Genomic DNA, 24,973 nt, shown 5'->3' with positions numbered 1-24,973 from the left:
TCATAGTGGCTGTGAGAATTAAATGACTGAATATATACAAATGTCTCCACATGGGCCTAGCACATCAGCCTGAGAGTAATAGAATTAGTAATAGAATGAGATCATCTGGGGATCCCTGGGTGGCTCGGCGGTTTGGCGCCTGCCTTTGGTCCTGGGTGCGATCCTGGAGTCCTGGGATCGAGTTCCCACGTTGGGCTCCCAGCATGGAGCCTGCTTCTCCCTCCTCCTGTGTCTCTTCCTCTCTCTCTCTGTCTCTATGTCTATCATGAATAAACAAATAAATAAATAAGTCTTTAAAAAAAAAAAAGAATGAGATCATCTCAACTCACCCTTGTAAATGTGCCCCAAGGATGATGCTTCTCATGGGGTGACTCCACTAAAACGAGGACCTTCTGGCCTTGCATTTGTGGTGGTTATTGTTGGTTTGATTTGCTTTGAAGGGGTCAGTTTTGCTCCTGAAGAATCAGCTTCCCCCTTAAGGAGAATATTTACATGCACAGCCTATCACCATGGAGACAGTCAACAGTAGGCAATCCAAGATCACATCACTTCTCCCTGGAGGCTGAAAGTAGACTCTCAGGCCATTTTTGTGAAACTGGCAGGGTGTCACATATACGCACCCAGAAGGGTGACTGGGAAGATGAAAAAGACTCCTTAAACTCAGCAACTGCATAACGTCTCCCCACTCCCGAAACCTGAAACTGTGTCAAGTCAAAAGACTTGGAGCAAAGAGTTACCATGCAGTTTTTGAGTGCAGTAAGTCCACACCCATTCTCTACCCCAAGCTGGAAGGTTGAGACCAAGTATTCAACCCGAGTGCTCACTGGAAACTGGGTGGAAGAGAGGAGGAAGGTAAGGAACCCCTGGGGGAAAATGGACAGAGGGCTTAGGGATGGCCTGGCAGGCAGAGGTAGGAATGAGGTCATTACTATTTCCAAATTAAGGGCCACAGGTGGTTATGTCTTAAGAATGTGGTAATAGAGTCTGTGCTCTTCACAGAGGAGTTACATTCAAGCAATCATTAAGGTCCCCGTGAAATCTTGAAAATGCTGTAGCAGAGTTGTCAACAGAGTTGTGACTCACAGCATTACTTTGAGCGGAGTGTGCCTAGGCATCTGGCGTTCCTTGTTCTTAATTCCTCTGTACCTTGAGATGAAGAACACCTGCTATATCCCGGGCCTGGCCCTTCTCAGAGTGTGGTACTTACCGCCCCCCCCAACCCACCCTGATGTCCCGGGATGAGCTGCTGCCTTCTGACACCTGTTCCACAACCTTGCCCTGCCTGAGCATTTCAGTTTTTACTTTCAAAACAGAACACATGGGCTCTCGGTGTCCCCACGTGCTTTAAAGGCCAACACAAAAATACTTTGCCTGAATTGGCCTACTTGAAATTGAGTATCTTTATTTGTGACAATCAAGACCGAGCCACTTAAATTTCTGCAGAGACATGTAGATATCCTTCCATCTTCTCGGGAAATGGGCAAGGAAAGTAGGGCGATATATAATTGGCAGCTTTGGTGTAAGCGTGGGGAAGGTTGATGGTGACTTCTGAGAACTGGAAAAGGCTGTTTTCAGGGAGAACATAGGCATTCACCACCCCTCCAGCTAAATGTGGCCTGTGGCCATTGTTCACTCTCATTGCACTTGGCCTTATTTGGGGAGCAGGTGTGTGTAAGGGAAGGTCCAAGGGCAAGGAGGATTGGCTGAGCAATCCCTCTAGGATACTATCAGTTACTCCTATGCCCAGAAGAGATTGCATAAAGAGAGCAGAGTTGGAGTGATATGAGAAACATGGCAGACTAATAAGCTCTAGCTCCTTATTCTCCCACAGAAACACTTAAAAAAAAAAACAAAAAACTATAGCCTACCTAAAATAACTATGGAAGAGCTCTGAAAAGCTGTCAGAGGTCCGCAGCAACCACACAAATGCCCAGTTTAGAAAAAGTCACATTCAAAATGGTAGGAAATGCCATGGTATTTTTACTTGCTTTTTTCTCATTTTCTCCTTAGAACAGCATGGTGTAGGGTAAGAGAAGCAATGGCTCAGCTCCCAGTTACCTCCCTTGAACCCAGAGAGAGTGGAGCAACATTTTATTTTATTTTATTTTTCATTTTAATTTTTTAGAGCAATATTTTAATCTGTCTAGACGCTGCTTGAGGAATTTGTGTCTCTGTTTTGCTTAACCTAGAGCTCAAATAGGGGGAAATGTCATAGTTCATGTTTCAGGCTAAGAAAAGCTGTTAAAAGTGGGGGTGATTACAGTTGGTGAAAGCTTCTAGGGAACAACAGACCTGTGGAGGTCTGAGGCCAGAGATTACAGGTGGAGGAATGCAACAGAACATAAAAGGCCTTGAGAAGAAGCAAGAAATACACTCTTTGGGAAAATAAGGCATTTAAATATAGCTGTGTATAAAGATTAAATAAAAAACATACCACACACACACACACACACACACACACACACACGGGTTCAGGCAAGATGTAAGTTCAGAAAACTCCTGAGAACTTAAGCCTTCACTTACCTTGGAACATGACCTGTTAGTGGAGACCCTCCTTTAAATGGACTGGACAAAAACTTTAAAACAACCACCTCGAATATGCATAAAGAGCTCAAAGAAAACATGAGCAAGAACTAAAGGAAATTGGGAAAATGATATATGAACAAAGTGAGAGTATCAATAAAAAATAGAAATTATAAAAAATATCAACAGAAATTATGGAATCGACAAATACAATAACTACATTGAAAAAATTCATTAGAGGTGTTTGACAGTGGACTTGAACAGGCCGAAGAAAGAATCCGAGAACTTGAAGAGAGATCATTTGAAATTCTTGAGTCTGAGGAGGAAAAAAAAAAGGAATAAAGAAATGAGAACAGAGTCACCATCGTGTAGACCAGTGTACATATTATGGGAGAAAAAAGAGAGAAGAGCAGAAAGAATATTTGAAGAAATAATGGCTGAAAATTTTCTAAATGTAAAGATAAGACATGGGTGTACAAATCCAAGAAGCTCCATAAACTTCAATAGGAAACATCTGGAAGGACCCACACAAAAGACATATATTCAACCTGTTGAGATCAAAATGACTCAAGTACGAAGCAGCCTTGATAAGATTATTAGATTATAAGATTATCAGTAGATTTATCAGCAGAAATCTTGCAGGCCGAAAGGAGGTAGGGTGATATATTTAAATGATAAAAAACCCCAAAAAACCAACCCAACATACACACACACTTACCAACTGAGAATACTATAGCTAGCAAAACCAATTTTCGAAAATGAAGGAAAAACTAAAGCATCCCTAGATGAACCATAGCTGAAGGAGTTCATTACCACTAGGCCTGCCCTACAAGAAATGGAGCAATGAGGGGATTCCCTGTGTGGCTCAGTGGTTCAGAGTCTGCTTTCGGCCCAGGGTGTGATTCTGGAGTCCCGGGATCAAGTCCCGCATCAGGCTCCCTGTATGGAGCCTGATCCTCCCTCTGCGCCGCCCCCCTCTCTCTGTTTATCATGAGCAAATAAATAAAATCTTTAAAAAAAAGAAATGGAGCAATGCTAGACAGTCACTGAAAGCCGTATGAAATAAAGACCTCTGGTAAAGGTAAACACGTGGACAAATATAAAAACCACTATTATCATAATTTTGGTTTGTAACTCCACTATTTCTATAGGATTTAAAAAACAAATGCATAAAAATAATTATAAATCCGTGTTAATGGGTGCAAAATATATCAACTTGGAGTTTATGACACCAGTAACATAAAATGGGAGATGGAAGGGCTGTAAAAAAAAAAAAAAAAAGAGTTTTAATATATGAGCTAAGTCAAATTGGTGTCAATTTAAAATAGGTTGTTAAAAAAAGATTGTTTTAACTTCAGGATGTTATATGCAATCCTCGTGATAACTACAAAAAATAGCTCTAGAATATACACAAAAGGAAATGAGGAGGAAATAAAAATTGTCACTGAAAATAATCAACACAAAGTTAGTAATGGAGGAAATGAGGGACAAAAAAAAAAAAAAATCCTGTAAGAAAACAAACAATAAAATGGCAGAAGAAAGTCCTCCCCTGACGGTAATTACTTTAAATGAAAATAGATTAACCTTTCAATCAAAAGGCATAGAATGGCAAAATGAGGGGGGGGGGGACCCAAAACCTAGGATGCAACTATATTCTATTTATGAGACTGTCTTTATTATTTTTTTAATAAATTTTTATTTATTTATGATAGTCACACACAGAGAGAGAGAGAGAGAGGCAGAGACACAGGCAGAGGGAGAAGCAGGCTCCATGCACCGGGAGCCCAACGTGGGATTCGATCCCGGGTCTCCAGGATCGCGCCCTGGGCCAAAGGCAGGCGCCAAACCGCTGCGCCACCCAGGGATCCCTGTCTTTATTTATTGTATATGTTTTTATTGGAGTTCGATTTGCCAACATATAGCATCACGCCCAGTGCCCATCCCGTCACGTGCCCCCCTCAGTGCCCGTCACCCAGTCACCCCCACCCCTGCCCACCTCCTCTTCCACTGCCCCTTGGTCGCTCCCCAGAGTCAGGAGTCTCCCGTGGTGTGTCTCCCCCTCTGATGTTTCCCCCTCAGCTCCCCTCCCTCCCCTACGATCCCTTCCACTATGTCATATTCCCCGTGTGAGTGAGACCATATGCTCACTGTCCTTCTCCGACTGACTGACTCCACGCAGCATCACACCCTCCAGCTCCAGCCATGTCGAAGCTAATGGTGGGTGGTTGTCGTTTCTGGCGGCTGAGTGATACCCCCTGTACACAGGCCACGGCTTCTCTATCCATCATCTGTTGATGGACACTGAGGCTCCTCCCACAGTTTGGCTATTGTGGACATTGCTGCTATAAACATCAGGGTGCAGGTGTCCCGGCATTTCAGTGCATCTGTATCTTTGGGGTAAATCCCCAGCAGCACAATTGCTGGGTCGTAGGGCAGCTCTTTGAGGAACCTCCACACAGTTTTCCAGAGTGGCTGCACCAGTTCGCATTCCCACCAACAGTGCAAGAGGGTCCCCCCTTCCCCACATCCTCGCCAACATTTGTTGTTTCCTGTCTTGTTAATTTTCCCCATTCTCACTGGTGTGAGGTGGTATCTCATTGTGGTTTTGATTTGTATTTCCCTGATGGCCAGTGATGCAGAGCATTTTCTCATGTGCGTGTTGGCCACGTCTATGTCTTCCTCGGTGAGATTTCTGTCCATGTCTTTTGCCCATTTCATGATTGGATTGTTTGTTTCTTTGCTGTTGAGTTGAATAAGCTCTTTATAGATCTTGGATACTAGCCCTTTATCTGATAGGTCATTTGCAAATATCTTCTCCAATTCTGTAGGTTGTCTTTTAGTTTTGTTGACTGTTTCTTTTGCTGTGCAGAAGCTTTTTTATCTTAAGTCCCAATAGTTCATTTTTGCTTTTGTTTCCCTTGCCTTCGTGGATGTATCTTGCAAGAAGTTACTGTGGCCAAGTTCAGAAAGGGTGTTGCCTGTGTTCTCCTCTAGGATTTTGATAGATTCTTGTTTCACATTTAGATCATTCATCCATTTTGAGTTTATCTATGTGTACGGTGTAAGAGAATGGTCTAGTTTCCTTCTTCTGCACGTGGCTGTCCCAATTTTCCCAGCACCATTTATTGAAGAGACTGTCCTTTTTCCAGTGGATGGTCTTTCCTGCTTTGTTGAATATTGGTTGACCATAGAGTTGAGGGTCCATTTCCAGGTTCTCTATTCTGTTCCATTGATCTATGTGTCTGTTTTTATGCCAGGACCACACTGTCTTGATGATCACAGCTTTGTAGTACAACTTGAAATCCAGCATTGTGATGACCTCGGCTCTAGTTTTCTTTTTCAATATTCCCCTGGCTTTTTTGGGGTCTTTTCTGATTCCACACAAATCTTAAGATTATTTGTTCCAACTCTCTGGATAAAGTCCATGGTATTTTGATAAGAATTTCATTGAACATGTAGATATGAGACTGTCTTTAAATCTAAGGGCATGCATAGGTTGAAAGGGAAAAGACGGAAAAAGATACCCATCCAAATAGCAACCAAAAGAGAGTACATTGGCTATACTGATTCATAGGAAAAAAAAAAAGGCTTTAAGTAAAAAATTGTTGTAAGAGCCAAAAAATGACAGTATGTATTGAAGAAAGGGTCATGAAGGAATGGAAAATCTGAATAGCTGTATAGCTAGTAAGGAACGAAAACATCTCCAAAATAAAAGTTCATGACTAGATGGCTTCACTTCTTTCCTCTAAGATCAGGAATGAGAATGTCTGCTTTGCCAGTTCTAGTCAACACAGCATTATAAGTTCTAGCCAGGGCAATCAGGCAAGAAAAAGAAATAAAAAGCACAGAAATTGGAAAGGAAGAAGTAAAATTATCTCTGTTTGCAGATGACAGGATCTTATTTGTACCAAACCTTAGAAACATCACATACGGGATCCCTGGGTGGTGCAGCGGTTTGGCGCCTGCCTTTGGCCCAGGGTGCGATCCTGGAGACCCTTGATCGAATCCCACGTCAGGCTCCCGGTGGATGGAGCCTGCTTCTCCCTCTGCCTGTGTCTCTGCCTCTCTCTCTCTCTCTCTGATGACTATCATAAATAAATAAAAATTAAAAAAAAATAAGATCTTAAAAAAAAAAAAGAAACATCACATAAGCAAACAAAACAAACAAAAAATCCAGAAAAAACTATCAAAGCTAATAAATGATTTTAGCAAAGTAGCAAGATAAAAATTAATATGCAAAAATCAGTTGCATTTCTATACACTGACAATGACTATCTAAGAGGGGGACTAAAAAACAAACAAACAATTCTACTTACAATAACACTAAAAAGAATAAAATACTTAGGAACAAACTTAACCACAGAGGCAAAACTACAAAATATTGTTGAAAGAAATAAAGCATACCAATAGGTGGAAAGATGTCCTATGTTCATGGATTGGAAGGCATAATATTGTTAAGACATCAATACTACCTTAAAATGGCCTGCAAAATCAACACAGTCCTTATGATTTCGTTTTTTTTTCTTTTTTTTGCAGAAATTAAAAAATCCACCCTAGAATTCATTGGAATCTCAAGAAACTGAATAGTCAAAACAATCTTGAAAAGAAGTACAAAGTTGGAGGACCCATGTTCTCTGATTTCAAAATTACTACAAAGCTACAGTAACCAAATATTGGGATACTAGCATAAAGGCAGATATATAAACTAATGGTATAGGATAAAGAGCTCAGAAATAAGCCCTCACATATCTGGCCAAATGATTTCAGCAGAGATGGCAAAATCGTTCAAAGGCAAAAGGACAGTCTTTTCAACTAACGGTGCTGAGAAAACTGCATATCCAAATGTGAAAGAGTGAAATTGGACCCTTACCTTACACTACATACAAAAATTAATTCAAAATGGATCAAAAACCTAGCTAAAACTGTAAAACTCTTAGAAGAAAACATAGGAGAAAAGCTTCGTGACATTGAATTTGGCAATGATTGTTTTGGAGAGGACACCAAAATCATAGATAACAAAAGAAAAAAATAGATCAATTGGATTTTACTCAAAATTGAAGACTTTTATGCATCAAAGAACAGTATCAACAGACTTAATTAATATCCAAGATATATAAAGAACTACAATTCAACTACAAAAAAACCCAAACGATTAAAAATGGGGGAAAAAAATTTGAACAGATATTCCTCTAAGTTATGCAAATGGACAATAAGCACATGAAAAGATGCCCAGCATCACCATTCATTAGGGAAAAGCAAATCAAAACTGTAAGATACCACTTTGCACACATTAGGATGGCTATGGTTAAAAAAAAAAGAAAAAGAAAGAAAAAGAAAGTAGCAGGTGTTGGGAAGGACGTGGAGAAACTGGAACCCTTGTGCATGATCAGCGGGAATGTAAAACAGTGCACCTGCTCTGGTGGACAGTATGGCAATTGCTTGAAAACAGTAAGCGTAGAATGACCATACGATCCAGCAATTCCATTTCTGGGTTTATACCCAAAAGAACCGAAAGTGGGATTTGGAAGAGAGAGATTCGCACATCCATGCTCACATTATTCACAGTGTGGGATGGATAAGCAAATCGTAGCGCATGCATACAATGAAGCAGTCATTATTCAGCCTTTAAAAGGAAGAAAATTCTTACACAGGCTACAATGGGGGTAAACCTCGAAGACGCTATGCTAAGTGGAATAAGCCAGGCATCAAAAGACAGACGCTGTATATGATTCCACTCGCATGGGGTCCCTAGAGCCGTCCAATTCGTAGAGACAGAAAGCAGAATGGTGGGTGCCAGGGGCTGTGGGAGGGAGCTGTCTAAGGGGTTCAGAGTCTGAGAAGATGATGAAGTTCTGGAGACAGATGATGATGATGGTTGCACAACCACGTACGTGTACTTCATGCTACAGAACTCTGTATGTAAAAATGATTAAAATGGTAAATTTTGTTAGGTATATTTGACCACAGTAAAATTTTATTTTATTTTATTTTTTTAAATTTTTTTTTCACAGTAAAATTTTAAAAAGTGAACCAGGAAACAAAAGATGGGCGGTGGGGGAGAGTGGAAAACAGAGAAGCAAGAGAGAGGAAGGAGGCAAGCAGGAGGGGCAAACGGAGAGAGAAGTCGAAGGGAACAGGTGCAGACATGAGGAATGGTCAGGTGCCCGAGTAACAGCTTTGCTGAGGGATGGGGTGCCGAGTGCCTGAGCGATGGTCCTTTGCAAACTCTGGAGGGGAGGGAGCAAAATGAAGCCTGCATTGTGCAGGATGCCCTGGGCTCCGCTTGCTTCCCGTAGCCCCGGAGGGGAGGGGATGCTCCAGAAGCCTGAGAAGGTGCGTTGCATGAGTCATCCTGAATATTTCATCTTTTCCAGTTCACCAAAGCCACTGAGAAAACACCTCAGAGCATTTACGGAAAAGAGTATGTGCCCTTCCCAGGCCACAGGCCGGACCAGATCTCCAGGTGGTATGGCAAGAGGAGAGTTGAGGTAAGAGGAGTGGGGGCCCCACACTCGGACCTGGGCTCCCCCAGCACTCAGGAGACACCACCGGCCAGCTCTGTCCCCCCAGGGGCAGGAGAGTAGTCCCCGAGCACTCCCCTCCCCAACCCGGGGGCTGCTGTTGGCCTCACCTTTATTTACAATCCGCCAAATCTCAGGCTGGTAGCCTTCCCCCTGCCCTGTCCCAGCGCTTCCCGGGTCCCCTCCCTGTTCCTCCACACTCTCCCAACAGGGTGTAGGTAAAGGGTGTAGGGACCAAAGCAACAAACAATGGAGGGGAACACGGTGGGGGATCGCATAAGGCCCTCCGGAGGCCTTATGTGGATGCTTGGATGGGAGTATTTTGTATCATCTGTGCCCCAGCTTCCTGGCCTTTTTTTTTTTTTTTTAAGATTTTTAACATTTATCTATTCATGAGAGACAGAGAGAGAGAGAGGCAGAGACACAGGCAGAGGGAGAAGCAGGCTCCCTGCAGGGAGCCCGACTTGGGACTCGATCCCAGGACTCCAGGATCACACCGTGGGCTGCAGGCGGCACTAAACCACTGAGCCACCTGGGCTGCCCTGGCCTTTTGTATAAAAAGTCAAGGACCATTCCCCCTGAGGGGGGCACGTGACGGGATGAGCACTGGGTGTTATACTATATGTTGGTAAATCGAACCCCAATAAAAAATAATACAAAAATAATAATAATAAATAAAAAGGGAGTGCCAGGCTGTGAGCTGCTGTGTTGCAGGCCCCCCCCAGCAGGAAGCAGCCACTGCGACCTCAGGACACACCTGCTCCACCCTGTCTCCCAACCCCATACCTGCCTAAACTCGGGGCGGACATTGTCGGAACAGGAGCAGCTTGGAGCTGGAAGGGACCCAGGAGATTGTTCCGCTCCCAGCACCCTCATTTTCAAGTAAAAGGTGCCCCGGGTGAGGCGAATGTCTTGTCCCAGACTGTGTAGCTGGTGGGTAAGGGGCTAAGCAGGTGGCTGATCGGCAAATCACGGCAGGAAGTGTCCTCGAATCCCCCCTCCTGGTCTGCTGGGGTCGCCTCTCTGCCGCCTGCATTTGGGAGCCATCTCCGTATAAACAGCGCCCAAGTTTCAGCCCCAAGCTGGCATCTCTGGATGGCACCGACATCCCCGGGACTCGCTGACGCTCTGCGGCTGCCGGTCTTTACCATTAGTGTGCGCTGAAGGCACAAACGCGCGTTAACGTAAGGAAGTCAGGATAAGAACCCAGGATCTGGGGCTCCCGGTGCCCGAGCATCGGTATATACGAGGCTCTCGGCCTAGTTCTCAATACACATTAGTGCCCTCTGGACTCATTACAGACCCCTGATGAGGAGACAACCGCACACACGTATATAGAATCCGGTTAAGGGGCGCCTGGTGGCTGAGTCCGTTAAGCATCTGAACCCTGGTTTCGGCTCAGGTCGTGATTGCGGGGTGGCTGAGATCGAGCCCCGAGTTGGGCTCTGCGCTCGGCGGGGAGTCTGCTTAACATTCTCCCTCTCTCTCTCCCCCTGCTCTCTCTCTCTCTCTCTAAAATAGTGAATAAATAAATCTTTACATAATCTGGTTAAAATTAAGGACTCCCCCCCCCCAACACATACACAAAATAGAGCCACGTAATCAGATATTCACTTTGAAGGACTCCGTTCAAATCTGTGTGCCGGGGACCCTGGACCTTGCTCGGCTTCACTCCGCCCTTCCTCCTGGGACACCCGGCCCCATCCCAGCTTCGCACTTCCTCCTTCCTGGCCAAATGCCGATGCGCCCCTTAAACCGAGATAGAAAAAAAAAAAAAAAACCGAGATAGATGGGGTTAGCATCCCCCAGAGGACCCCCTCCCTGTGTCCCCCCCCCCAGGCAGGTATATTCATCACATTTTTTTTATGTTCTGTATTTTAGATGGTTTGTTGTCTTAGGGGCCGTGCTAATCCTGGCCAGACTGCCCTCCCGGGGCTAGCGAGTTCCTACAGACAGTAAACAGCCTGCCCGGAGGCACACCTTTGGGATACAGGCCAACCAATCCAGAGCCCACACCCACCTCTTTTGTGTAAGGCTCACATGCCAAGCCAACATCCCTTTGCCCTAAATCACTGCAGGGCCGGGCACCTACAACCAGAGGCACCCCTTTAACCCAGAGCCTGCTGAAATCATTCAAACGCTGCAATCCTAACCGTCTCAACCTCCCTACCCTGCCTTACCTGTTCCTTCCCTTGGAAACCACATGGATGCCCCGGGCCACGCGCGCTCTCTCTGTCGGTCTCTCTGTCTCTCCTGCTCCTTCCGTGAGCCTGGCGCTGCCTTCTGTGGCCCTGTGGGGTGCAGCGGGCCCCCCTCCCGGGAAACTAATAAACTTTCAATATCGCTTCTTTCAAAGGCAGTTGTCTCTCTACCCGTCACCTAACCATGTCTTATCAGAACAAAAATCCTAGCCCCATAATCGAGACAGCAGGGCCAAGCCCCGGGTCAGGAAGAGCAGCAAGAAAGTCCCCGTCTCTCTTCCCTGCCGTGACACCTCGTCAGCACATCCCTTGGTTCCTGGGAACCCCTCCAACTTGCCTTCCCGGGCATTGGAAACCCACTCCGGGCACCTGGTGATGTGGATCTTGGGAACCCCTGCCTAATGTCTGTGCCTGTCCCCCTCGTCTCCCTTTGGCATTGTGATCTGACTTATTTATGGAACCACCACTTGAAATATTATGTGCAGCCGGCACTTCCAGACCACGGCAGACACAGACCTCCCTGTTTGCTCCAGACAGGAGGACAGGCATGGAAATCCACATTATCCTCCCCTGTAAATCAGCCCAGGCCTCCAAGATTCCCTTCCAGGGCCAAGAGGATTTTCTTAGGAAAAGCACTGAAGCAGGCAAACGTCCCAGAGTAAGGAGGACGCGGCTTTCTTCTCCTTGTAAATAACTCCCACCAGAGAAGTTTCCAGTGGAGGGAGCCATAAATCCTTTGCAGGAGAAGGCGATTTATGGGCCGTTCTCTGACTCTTCCCACAGCAACTGACTGCAGTACAAGGTGCACATGCCAGGCTCTGTATTCATATCTTGCACCCGCCATGGAAATGGGCACTCGGATGGAGGAGGCTAGAGACAAGTCAGAGGGTGTAGTTGCAGCCCCAAGGGCCGCGGTGGGGTGGCCCCGACCCTCCCGTTCAGCTGCGTGTCCTCCTTTCTTTCCGGCGGGCCCCTGGCAGCCCGTTCCAGGGATGAACCCACTTGGCCTGGGTTGGGGGTCCCCAGACGGAGAGCTGAGTGTGTGTGGGAGGTGAGCTGGGTGGCGGTGGGCCGGGCAGCTGCGTGTCCCGTGCGGTGGCCCCGAGGGCCCAGGCGGCGACACCCCCAGCGGCCACCGCCACGGGGATGCCTGGCCCCAGGTAACGGCCCCTACGCCTGTCCCTCCAGGGCCTCCCGCACAGACACCTGCTCGCAGGCCACCAGGAGCCCTGCCGCCGCCATCTGATCAGCACGTACGACGACCATTACAACCGGCGTGGTCACAACCCGGCGCTGCCCGCGCGGCGCACCTGGAACGGGCACCAGTTGCTGTGGCTCCCGGAGAGATCGGACTTCCCCCTCCTCGGTACTCGCCGTGTGTGGGGCCGCGAGGGGCCACGGCGTCCAGGCCGAGCACAGGGGCCCGACCCGAGGGGCCCGGGGGTGAAGGCCTCACTGGGCACCACGGCAGCACGGTTTACCCGGAGCACAGGTGGCGGGAGCGGCATCCCTGCCCTCAGATCAATCATCTTGGCATAGTGACTATTACCTCCAGGTGCCCTGCCCTGATGTGGCACCTGGGGACGGAGAGTGATGAGCAGGGAGGAATTCCTGCCTTTGGGGAGTTGTCATTCCCAAACAACTGGGTTGAGGTGGAGGGAGCAGGAGTGTGGATTTGGTCCTTCCAGCAGCAAGGGGTTTTGATAAGAGGGTGCCTCCATCCGCTTGACACGCCAGCGCCCTCATTCTTTGCATCAGCTGCCGGGGCTCCGCCCTCGGTGCAGAGGGACCGGGCTCCACGGTGAGCTGCCTGTCGCTGTGCGCTGCTCCTGCAGGGCTTTCTCCTGGAGCTCGGTCTCCCGAGCCTGGACTGGGGTAGCGCGGCTCCCCAGGAGCCCGCAGGGCCATCCCGACGAGTCGGGGGGTCACCTCTCCGAGGACCAGCGGGGAGTGGGCCCCGCCTGAGCCGCCTCCCCTGCGAGCCCTCCTCCCCCAGAGCCCGTGCCGCACAATCCCCTGGCCAGCCCGCGCCCTGTTCACCCACACCCTGCTTTCTCTGCCCTGTTCACCCACACCCTGCTTTCTCTTGCAGCTCCCCCTACAAACTATGGACTCTACGAACAGCTGAGGCGGAGGTGGCTGGCACCCAAGGCTGCCCCGCGGGAGAGCATTTACACCTCATCCTACCCCAGCCCGCCCGTGTGTGCTATGTCCCGGCGGGAGCATGCCATCCCCGTGCCCCCCCCTCGCCTGCACCCTGTCCCGCGCCTCTGACAACTGCCACGCCAGGGGCAGTGCGGCCAGAACCCACCGGAGCCCCCGGGGCATTGAATCTGGCCCAGGCGTGCTCCCACCCCGCCTCCAAACCCTCGGGTTCCTTTCTTTGCCATCCCACAATTAAAGCTCTTGGGCGGATTGGAGTGTCGTGTGTATGCAGGATTCTGCAGAATGTCAGAGGGCCTCTCCCTCGGTTCTCATGAAGGGAAACTGAGGCCCAGCGAGGTAACATGGCTCGGGCGGGTTCTCACAGCGTGGTGCGTACCCTCCAGGAGCGCCAGGTCCATACGGGGGGGGAGCCGACTAGGACACCCACTGCGGAACTCCACGGGAGAGCAGATGTCCCTGCAGGAGAGGCCGTCGGGGTCCCCCCCCGCACCCCAGGGCGTGCACTGAACCCGGGGCTCAGACGGAGGGAAGACACACAGCATGTCCCTTCCACCTCTGAGCTCTCAAACCTTTTCCAAGTTTGAGGAGGGGGAGTCAGTGAGTGCTGCAGAGTGAGGATGGCACCCCGGCGCGACAGGAGAACCGGGGAGCTGCCCTGGCGCAGGGACGTGGTGCTGTCCTCGCCCAGGATGGGGTCCCCTGGTGGAGTCCAGCTCTGGCTGGAATGGCCAGCCTGCATCTGCCTTGCCTGCCGGGGCTGTCTCCAAACCACCTTCCCTGCCTTCTGCCTCCACCTTGATTATCCCCGTTAACCGTGAGCGCCGCGTGTGGTGTATTGCTGGCGCTGAGTGATCCTCGGCTGGACGAACGAATGAACCGTTGTCTCTTGGGGGGCTGCACCCCACTCAACCACGACCCGGTCCTGTTCCACACTCCGAGCCTCCATCTAGCTGCTCCCCCAAATCCCTGCCCCAAGGTGGACCTCCGTCCAGACCCCAACCCACCTTGATGCCCAAAGACCCCTCACTCTTCCCAGAACTCAGCTACTCCCGCTTCTGAATCAGAGAGAAGTGGGCCCCCCTAGAATCCTGCCAGCGTCAGAGAGGAAGTCACCTCTCCGCCTGTCCATCCTTTAGAAGCTGGCCGTCCGTCCGTGGAAGGGCATCAGGACAATTCTCGGCCTCCGCCAGCCCATCTCACATCTGCCACAACCAACGGTTGTTTATTCTGCTCGGGAGAAAAAGACATGAATGGAAGTATCCTTCCGGGAATCCTTGCCTTACGTTTTTGGCACCTGCTACCACATTCTAGCAAATGATCGAGAAAAAAAATAAATAATAATAAAGGCCAGAAAAAAAAAAGTTAATATTTATTCTGGGTTGAACAAGAAGTAAAAGCCAGAATCTGGGCCTAAATGAGATTATCTCACTGACTGGTCGCTACCACCATTTCTGTTTATAGAAGTGGGAACAGGGCAGGGGACCGAGACAATAGGGCTTGCCGGGCTGGCCTGGGTTTGCACAGGGAATGAATCCAAGAGCTGGGACTTGAACCCGGGCGGGCTGGTGGCAGAGCAAGCTCAGCCCTGTGTCTCTTCAAGGAAATGGCAGCAGAAACCCTGGGACCAGCTGGACGTGGCCATCTGCCGCGCGCCTGGCTCGGGGGCGTGTGTGTGTGTGTGTGTGTGTGTGTGTGTGTACGCGCGAGGTTGGCTGTGATTCTGGGCCACACATAACGTGACTCAAAGTAGAGGAAGACTCTGGGCCGTCCCTTTCAAGGACACCTGCTGGCTCCAGGCCTCCTCCAGGTTGACCTCAGCACACTCCAGAGCCATCGCCCACTTCTCCGGGAGTCTGCTCAATGACCCCGTCTTCCCGACCAGACTCAAAGTTTCCTGAAGTCCGAGCCTGGCACATGCAAGTCATGTTTGTTGAGCGAGCGGTGGCAGGAAGAGGAGGGGGAGTGAGGGGGCTGGTGCCAGGAGAAGAGCCCCGAGTGATAGCTGGGGGCTGGCACCCGGCTGGCCTTCCTCACACCTCCGGCAGCCGCCCGTCCATCCCACAAACATCCCTTGAGCCGTGGTAACACCAGGCACTGACATCACAGAGGCTTCCAGCAGGCGGAGGAGAGAGCTCTTAAAAAAATACAGGACCCTTGTCACTACGTGGCCCTGGTAATCCAGGGTAATCCCTGCGTCGCAAATCCTTAGTCACCTCTGCAATGTCCTTTTGGACTATAAGGCAACCTCTCCAGAGGTTCGGGGGCTGAGGATGCGGACACCGGTCAGGGGGAGGGGTGCATCATTCATCTGGAGCCTGGACGCCAGGCAAGAGTCCTCGGCACTCAGCGTGTGTTCCATCACCGAACCCTGAGACACATCGAGTCCTTTCCTGGTGATTGGGAAGGTGGGGGTGGGGGTGGGGGTGGGTCTGCACGAGCCCAAGACGCTCCTTGGCCTTTCACACACAGATTAAAAGTGGCCGTGGAGGCACTTGAGTGGCTTAGTCGGTTAAGCGTCCGAGTCTTGATTTCGGCTCAGGTCCTGACCTTGGGGTCATGGGATCGAGCCCTGTGTCGGGCTCTGCTCTCAGCGGGGAGTCTGCTTGGCATTCTCTGTCTCCCTCTCCCTGCACCACCCCCACACTCTCTCTCTCTCTTAAAAAAAAAAAAATAGAGACAGACAGACTGTATCAACACTATAGGTGCCAAAGTGCTGGAATCGGATTAGTAGGAATTCGGAAATCAGGCTAAAGCACTGTAGCCAGATCAGCAAATCAGGCTGCACAACCGGCAGCAGCAGCCCCGGCGAAATCGGGGTCGACGGTCGCCTGGTCTTTTCCAAAAAGGAGTGGGAAGGAGAGAGAACCTGAGCCCGTCGGGGCCTTTCCCCCGCGTCCCCGCCTCAGCCCGCTTCTCGGGCTTGAGCAGCGCCTGCGTGGCGGGGCGAGCGCGGGGGGCCTTGCCCTCTGAGTTCGTGGGTCAGCGGGTCAGGCGTGGGGCCCAGAGGGCAGATGTCTAACCGGTTCGCAGGCAACGCCGATGCTGCCCGTTGGGGGAACACAGCTTGGGGCCCACTCTGTAGGCTGCGCTCTTCATCTGTTTGTGGAAACGGTAGCAAAGCCCTGGAGCCAGGGGGTCTCAGGCTTCCCGGCAGCAGGAGGAGCCCGGGGCTCGGATCGAGCTCGCGGTGCACGGTGAGCAGCGCGGGGTGCTGGGACCGCGCAGCCAAGGGTTCGAGGCGCTGAGGCCCAGTTTCCCGCAGGCAGCCCGTGTGACCTGGAGGAGCCACGTGCCTCTCTGCGTGTCCCTGCCCCAGCGGGGGACACAGTGACTGTCTCTGATGCAGACGGACACACGGAGCCCGGCGGCGGCCCACGGGAGGTCCTCCGCCGGGGCGGCAGCTGCTGTTCAAGCAAACTGAATGGGGCAAGCACCGGCCAGGGAGGGCGGCCAGCGGGACGGACGGACAGACAGGCGGTGGCCTTCCCCACCCCCCCCCCCGTCTGCCCCCTGTCCCCTGCCCCCTGCCACTGGCTCTCAGGCGCCCGTGACTGCAGGTGGGGCCCCGGGATGCCGCTAACCACACCTGCCAGAGTCATTCAAAACCAGATTTTCTCTTTGTTCTTGGGAAGCCCGTGGCCGCGCACCTGGGCAGGCCGATACCCAGGGAACTCAGGCGTGGGCTGTTGGGCTCCTCGGGAAAAGTGCGCCCCTGACTCGCCATCACCGGGTTTAGCCCATCTCCCTGCCCACTTCCTCTCGGGTCACCGTCGGTTCTCCGGGGTCATGGCTCTATTTCTTGGTTTCTCTCTCTCTCCATCCCTCTCTCTCTCTCTCTCTCTCTCCCTTTGCTTGTTTGTTTCTTAAATTTCCCATATGAATGAAATTATATGGTATTTGTCTTTCTCTGTCTTTTTTCGCTCAGCACAATACTCCTTAGCTCCATCCGTGTCATTGCAAATGGCAAGAATTCATTCCCTTAAATGGTTGAACGTCTGGATTTCTATTTTCTGTTTCTGGATGCCCCTGGCTGTGGCTCCGCCGCGTCTGCCCTGGCCATGCTGCATCAGTCCGCGGACGCTCGAGCTGCTTCCACAATTTGCTCTTGTAAGTGATGCTGCTCTACACTTAGGGGACCACGCACCTCTTCGCACGAGTGCCTCTGTCTTCGGTGGGGCAATGACTGGGCCATAGGGTAGTTCTATTTTTAACTTTTTGAGGAAACTCTGTATTTTTTTCCAGAATGGCTGCACAGGTTTGCATTCCCACCAATAGTTCAAAGGGGCTCCTTTTCCCCCACTTTTGTCCCAACACTTCTTTCTAGTTTGTTTTTTTTTTTTAAGTTTAATTTTAGCCATTCTGACAGGTGTGAGGTGATGTCTTATTGTACTTTTGATTTGCATTTCCCTGATGATGAGTGATGTTGAGCATCTTTTCACGTGTCTGTTGGCCGTCTGGATGTCCTCTTTGGAGAAATGCCTGTTCATGTCTTTCGCTCATTTTTAAAAATTGGATTACTTGGGTTATTTTTAATTGGATTATTTGTTTTCTGGTCTTAAGTTGTATAGGTTCTTTATATATTTGAGGTAATAAACCTTTATCAGATATGTCATTTGAAAATATCTTCTCCCATTCGGTAGGCTGCCTTTTAGTTTTGTGGATTGTTTCCCGTGCTGTGTGAAGCTTTTTATTTTGGTGAAGTCCCAGTAGTCTATTCTTGCATTCGTTTCCCTTGCCTCAGGAGACATATCTAGAAAAATGTTGCTACAGCTGATGTCAGAGAGATTACTGCCTGTGCTCTCTTCTGGGATTTTTATGGTTTCAGGTCTCACAGTTTTTTGTGTGTATGGTGAAAGAAAACAGTCCGGTTTCATTTTGCACGTAGCTGTCAGGTTTTCCCAGCACCATTGGTTGAAGAGACTGTCTTTTTCCCATTGGATAGTCTTTCCTGCTTTGTCAAAGATTAATTGTGGGTTTATTTGTGGACTTTCTGGTCTGTTCCTTTGATCTATGTGTCTATTTTTGTGCCAGAACTGTACTGTTTTGACTACTACAGCTTTGTAATATAACTTGAAGTCCAGAATTGTGATGCCACCAGCTCCATTTTCCTTTTTCAAGACTTCTTTGGCTACTCAGAGTTCCATACACATTTTAGGATTGTTTGTTCCAGCTCTGTGAAAAATGCTTTTGGTATTTTGATGGGGATTGCATTGAATGTGTAGATTTCTTTGGGTAAATATGGATATTTTAACAATGCTTATTCATCCAGTCCATGAGCATGGAATGTCTGTCTATTTGTGTCATCTTCAATTTTTTTAATCAGTGTTTTTCACCTTCTTGGTCAGGTTTGCTCCTACATATTTTATTATTTTTGTTGCAATTGTAAATGGGATTGATTCTTTAATTTCTCTTTCTGTTGCTTCATTATTAGTGTATAGAAATACAACAGATTTCCGTAGATTGATTTTTTTTTTATGCTGTGACTTTTTTAATTTTTATTCATTCATCAGTTCTAGCAGCTTTTTGGTGGAGTCTTTGGAGTTTTCTATAGAGACGATGTATATAGTCCTTTGGGTTTCTATTCATATACAAATTACAGAAGTTTTACTTTTTCCTTACCTATTTGGATACCTTTTAATTTTTGTTGTTGTCTGATTGTTATGCTGGGACCAGTACTATGTTGAATGAAAGTGATGAGAGTGGACATCTTTGTCTTGCTCCTGACCTTAGCGGGGGAAGCTCTCAATTTTTGCCCATTGAGGATGATGTTAGCTGTGGGTTTTTCGTAGATGACTTTTATTATGCTGAGCTATGTTCCTTCTAAATCTACTTTGTTGAGGGTTTTTATCATGAATGGATGTTGTACTTTGTCACATGCTTTTTCTGCCTCTATTGAAATGATCACATGTATGGTTTTTATCCTTTCTTTTATTGACATAATGTATCATGCTGGTTGATCGGCAAACATTGAACCACTCTTGCATCCCAGGAATAAATCCCACTTGATACTGTGAATGAGTTTTTAAATATATTTTTGGACGAGGTTTGGAAGTATTTTGTTGAAGATTTTTGCATCCATGTTCATCACACATATTGACCTGTAGTTCTCTTTTTTGTGTGGCGTCTTTATCTGGTTTTGGTATTAGGGTAATGCTGACCTCATAGAATGAATTTGGAGTTTTCCATGCTTTTCTATTTTTGGGAATAATTTGAAGAGAATGCATATTTTAACTCCTCTTTAAATGTTTGGTAGAATTCACCTGTGAAGCCATCTGGTCCTGAACTTTTATTTTTGGGAGTTTTTTGGTTACTGATTCAATTTCTTTGCTGGTAATTGATCTATTCAAGATTTCCATTTCTTCCTGCTTCAGTTTTGGTAGGTTACATGTTTCTCTGAATTTTATTCATTTCTTCCAGGTTGTCCAATTTGTTGGCATATAGTTTTTCATAATATTCTCCTATAATTAGTTGTATTTCTGTGGTATTTGTTGTTATTTATCCTCTCCTGTTTGTGATTTTATTTATTGGGGTCCTTTCTCTATTCTTTTTAATAAAAGAGGGCTAGAGGGCTTATCATATTTTATTAATTTTTTCAAAGAACCAACTCCTGGCTTCATTGATCTATTTGTTTTTTTAGTTTCTGTATCATTTATTTCTCCTCGAATCTATTATTTCTCTTCTCCTGGCTTTCAGCTTCATTCCTTTTGCTTTTCCTAACTCTTTTAGGTGCAAGATTTGGTTGTTTAAGATTTTTCTTGCTTCTTGAGGTAGCCCTGTATTCCTATAAACTTCCTTCTTAGGATCACCTTTGCTGTATCCCAAATGTTTTGGACTGCCGTGTTTTCATTTTCACTTGTTTCTACGTATGTTTTAATTTCTTCTTTTATTTCCTGGTTGACTCATTCATTGTTTGGTAGCATGTTGTTTAACCTCCATGTAGCTGTGGTCTTTCCAGATTTTTTTCTTGTGGTTGACTCCCAGTTTCATAACATTGTGGTCAGAAAAGGCACATGAGGGACACCTGGATAGCTCAGAGGTTGAAAATCTGCCTTTGGCTCAGGTCGTGACCCCGGGGTCCTGGGATCAAGTCCTGCACTGGGCTCCCTGCGTGGAGCCAGCTTCTCCCTCTGCCTGTGTCTCTGCCTCTCTTTCTATCTCTCATGAATAAATAAATAAATCTTAAAAAAAAAAAGGTGCATGGTATGACTTCAATCTTTTTGTATTTATTGAGGCTTGTTTTTGGCCTAATATGTGATCTGTTTTGGAGAATGCTCCATGTGCACCTGAAAAGAATGTGTCTTCTGCTGTTTGAGGATGTGATGTTCCAAATAGATCTATTAGATCCACCTGGTCCAGTGTGTCATTCAAAGCCATTGTTTCCTTGTTGGTTTTCTGTTTAGATGATCTGTCCATTGGTGTAAGTGGGGCATTAAAGGCCCCTACTCTTCCTGTGTTATTATTGATTAGTTCCTTTATGTTCACCATTAGCTATTTTATGTATTTGGGTGCTCCCAAGTTGGGGGGCAGAGAACTCAGGCATGAATTTAAAGGCCTGCAAGCCCGTGGGGTTCACTTCCAGGTCTCAATTCCAGCCATCTGAGAAATAGGATGTCTCTGAAGTCTCTGGAGAGACTGCGGGGGAACTGTGGTTACTTAGTTGCTCTTCCAGACCTAAAACCACCTTGGTTATGGGCATTGGCTTTGGAATGTGGTGAGGCTGGATGGAATTCCCCTTGCCCCTCCCACCCTGCACCACCAGGTATGAGATACAAAATCAATTGGGGGCATTTGCAAGTAGCTGTTGAATGAGTATATATATATATATATATATGGTTTTATATGAATAGAATTCTATTGCATGTGCTATTCTGTACTGGATTTTATTCTTCATTCAATGATGTAATCATCTGCAATGTAACACAGCCCAGCAGACTTCTTGCTTTTTAAAATATACCTGTTCCCTTCCCATTCCTCTCAATCTCAGAAAGTCAGGACCAAGCTCTAGAGGGTCTCTAGGCCCCTCACACTTCACATTTGCTCTAAGCAAGTCCTCCAGGATGTCTACAGAGCCGACCCCACTGCCACTCAAGGGCAAGCCAGGATCCCCCACCCGGAGCATGAAGTCTACTGGCTGGGGTCTCTGCTTCACTGTTAACTCCCCCATGGAACACAATCCAGTAGCAATGGGGGTGGTGTGGTGTGGGGAGGACTGGAAATCATGCAACAGATCTGTCACAACCCCACTTACAAACTTCCAGTGGCGCCCTAGCCAGCCTCTGCCCTGGCAGTTATGTCCCACCTGCCTCGTCTCCTCTCCTTGTGTTTCCCCCTGATTTAAGAAGAGGTCAGGGTGCCTTCCCCGGGACCCTCCCCCTGGAGCCAACTCCAGGCCCACAGTGCCCTCTGGTGGCTGGAGACACAAGATGGTCTGGACAGGGAGACCAGGGAGGAGGAGACAGGGAGCAAGGCCCCTGCACTTTAGATTTGGAAAAGATTTTGGAAGAGCAAAAGCTTAGAAGCCCCAGAGTGTTAGTGGGAGACGGGAAAATCTGACAGTCCTGGCTGCAGTGGTGCCTACTTGCTGGATTTGGAGCTGGAGCTGGAGCTGGAGCTGGAGCGGGAGAGCAGCTGGCATCAGGAGCGGCCTAAAGCTCACCTCTGAGGCCCCCTGCCAGACCAGCATCCGCGTCCGTCCGTGCAGGAGAGGGCACTGGGCTGGGTCTGGACAGTTATCAAGGAACTTCCTGGGAACGTGGGCTCTGAGTCACCTCCTTCCCTCCGGAATGTCTCTCCCGCCGGCAGAGACCTGGCACGAGGAGAGTTCTGGAAATAGATGTGACATCAGAGTATTCCTCAGGATGCTCAGCAACTCCATCAGGAACGGAAGAGATGGAGTCCTCGGACCCAGGGGTCTTGAGGACAACCTCCCAGCCTCCCAACCTCCTAGTTCCCAGCCTCCCAGCTCCCAGCCTCCCAGCTCCCAGTCTCTCAGCTCCCAGCCTCCCAGCTCCTAGCCTCTCAACCCCCCAGGCTCCCAGCTCCCAGCCTCCCAGCCTCCCAGCCTCTCAACCCCCCAGCCTCCCAGCTCCCAGCCTCCCAGCCTCCCAGCCTGCTGCATGTGTCTGTTGGGAGAAACCACTGCTTTCCTTTTGGGTAGACTTTCTTCCTAGGTCAGCAGTTCTCAACGTTTGCATCTCAAGACTCCTTTATAGTCTTAAAATGTGTCAAAGATCCCAAAGAGCTTCAGTTTAGGGGGGTAATGTCTATTAATACTTGCCATATTAATTAAAATGGAAAAATGTTAAGAACATGTTTATTAATGCAATTACATGTAACAGTACCCAGCCTATCACCTATGGAGAACAAGCGCCAGATTTTTATCCAAAGAAGTTATGTTTTCCAAAATTAAAAAAAAAAAAATTGAGTGCAAGGTGTGGCATTAAAAAAAATAACAGCTTTATTGGGATATAATCTACATACCACACAATTCATCCACTTGAAGGGTATAAGTCCATGGTTTCAGTCTATTCACAGAGCTGTGTGTCCACCAGCATATCGATTTTAGAGCATTTTTTTTGCCCCCAGAGGAACTCTGTGCCCAGCAGCGGTTACGCTCAGTTTCCAGCTCCTGACAACCAGTGAATCTACTTTCTGTCTTTACGGTTTGCCTATTCTGGATCCTTGACATCAGTGGAATCATACACTGTGTAACCTTCTGTCAGGCACTTTTTTTAGTGGAGGTAAAATTCACACAACATAAAATTGACTGCTAACCATAAATTAACTATTAACCACGAGTTACCACTTCAACCAATATACCACGATGAGTGTGGCATTGATTTTAATTTTAGCATCTGCCTAACATCTGGCTTAAATATAAGGCAGGGGTTTTGCACCTAGGGCCCTGGGGGGTGAGCAACTGTGACAGCAGAGGCTGAGCCACGTGGCAGGTGCGAAGCTCAGGGGACGTTTGGGCTCTACTCCCCCGAATGCCATGGCAGCCGCCAGACACTCAGTGATAGGCAGTTTCGATCCCCAGGCCAGAGCCTGGAGGTGGTCTAGGAGGCCGCACTGCTGGATCTGGGGCTGCGGAATGGACCCGGGGTCCTCAGGGACCAAACACTGTCACCGTAAGTCAGGAGTGTGCAGGTGCGGCCTGTTGCCGTTGGTACCAGGTGAAACCACTCCATCCACCAAAGCTGCTGCAGCACTCAGAACAGGTGATTGTGATCGTCCATCTGTCCAAGAGACCTGGAAGGAAACTTAGTCAAGATGGACAGAGCCCAACCCTGAGAAGAGAGAAACGCGGAGAAGGGTGAGTTCAGGGCCAAAGCCCCGGGGGAACCTGGAAGGGAAGCAGGGAGGGTACCTCGCGCCTTCGCATGCCTTCTCTGGTACCCCTGACCTGTGCACCAGGTAAAGGGCAGGGTGGGGTATGCGGAGGTCAGGGCTCGGTAGAGACACCCCAGAGCTCTGTTTCCGGAGCCTGCGGTATTGGTACCAGGTCCTCCCCAGGCTTCTCTTATCACTTCCCTACATTCTAAGACGAAAGACACCTTTATTTTCACTACCGGTGAAGGAAAGAGAATATGTGTGTGGACGGTGTTCAGTAAAATACAGAGAAGTTGGGCGGAGATATAACCCAAATTCCCACCAGTTTATGATGATCACTGCTACCTTTTTTTTTTTTTACAGATTTCATTTATTTATTTGACAGAGAGAGAGAGAGAGTGAGAGTAAGTAAGGGGAGGGGCAGAAGGAGAGAAGCAGACTCCCCGCTGAGCAGGGAGCCTGACGTGGAACTCGATCCCAGGACCCTGGGATCATGACCTGAGCCGAAGGCAGATGTTCAACCACTGAGCCACCCAGGGACCCCAGGGTTAATAATCATCTCCTGGGGCACCTGGGTGGCTCAGTCAGTTAAGCATCTGACTCTTGGTTTTGGCTCAGGTCATGATCTCGGGGTTGTGGGATTGAGCCCCATGTCGGGCTCCACGGTTCAGCACTGTGTCTGCTTGAGATTATCTCTTTCCTTCTCCCTCTGCCACTGCCTGTCCCAATCTCTCTCTAAAATAAATAAATTAAAAACAATATTTTGAAAAATATTTTATCTATTTATTCATGACAGACACAGAGAGAGGCAGAGACACAGGCAGAGGGAGAAGCAGGCTCCACGCAGGGAGCCCAATGCAGGACTCGATCCCAGGACCCCGGGGTCATGCCCTGAGCCGAAGGTGGACACTCAACCACTGAGCCCCCCGGGCACCCTAAATGAATAAAATCTTAAAGAATATCATCTCTGGCCATTTCAGCCAGCCGATCTAAGATGTTCAGAAATAGGAATCACAACATTCCGTGAGGATGGGTAGGGGCTGAGTAACTCCTTATTCTCTAACTGGGCCTAACGGAACCCCTGGAAGATGGTAAACATCCTTGTTAGACACGTCCTGAAATAAGGAATAAATGAATGTTTTATTCATACATAATTTTACATAAACCGGATTGCGTGTTGCTCTCACCTGTGGTAGACAGCATCGTCTTCCTGTTGTGTTGTGTGTCTTG

At 48.4% G+C, this 24,973-nt stretch overlaps 1 protein-coding gene across 2 annotated transcripts; it reads left to right on the top strand.

Annotated features, from left to right (window-relative positions):
• Positions 1–526: 526 nt before the first annotated feature.
• C2H1orf158 (chromosome 2 C1orf158 homolog) lies at positions 527–13,660 on the top strand. 2 transcript variants are annotated; one of them, XM_038531955.1, is made up of 4 exons: positions 527–852; positions 8,898–9,011; positions 12,434–12,611; positions 13,338–13,660. In XM_038531955.1, the coding sequence occupies exons 1-4, from the start codon at positions 739–741 to the stop codon at positions 13,517–13,519; spliced, it is 588 nt and encodes a 195-aa protein (XP_038387883.1). In that variant the 5' UTR covers positions 527–738; the 3' UTR covers positions 13,520–13,660. The 2 variants fall into 2 exon arrangements, with proteins under 2 accessions (XP_038387883.1, XP_038387884.1); XM_038531956.1 differs by lacking the exon at positions 527–852 and adding an exon at positions 8,538–8,660.
• The last annotated feature ends 11,313 nt before the right edge of the window (positions 13,661–24,973 follow it).

Source organism: Canis lupus, chromosome 2, assembly GCF_011100685.1.
Source record: "Canis lupus familiaris isolate Mischka breed German Shepherd chromosome 2, alternate assembly UU_Cfam_GSD_1.0, whole genome shotgun sequence".
Taxonomy (NCBI): Eukaryota; Metazoa; Chordata; class Mammalia; order Carnivora; family Canidae; genus Canis; species Canis lupus.
This window is presented reverse-complemented; position numbering and strand designations above follow the sequence as displayed.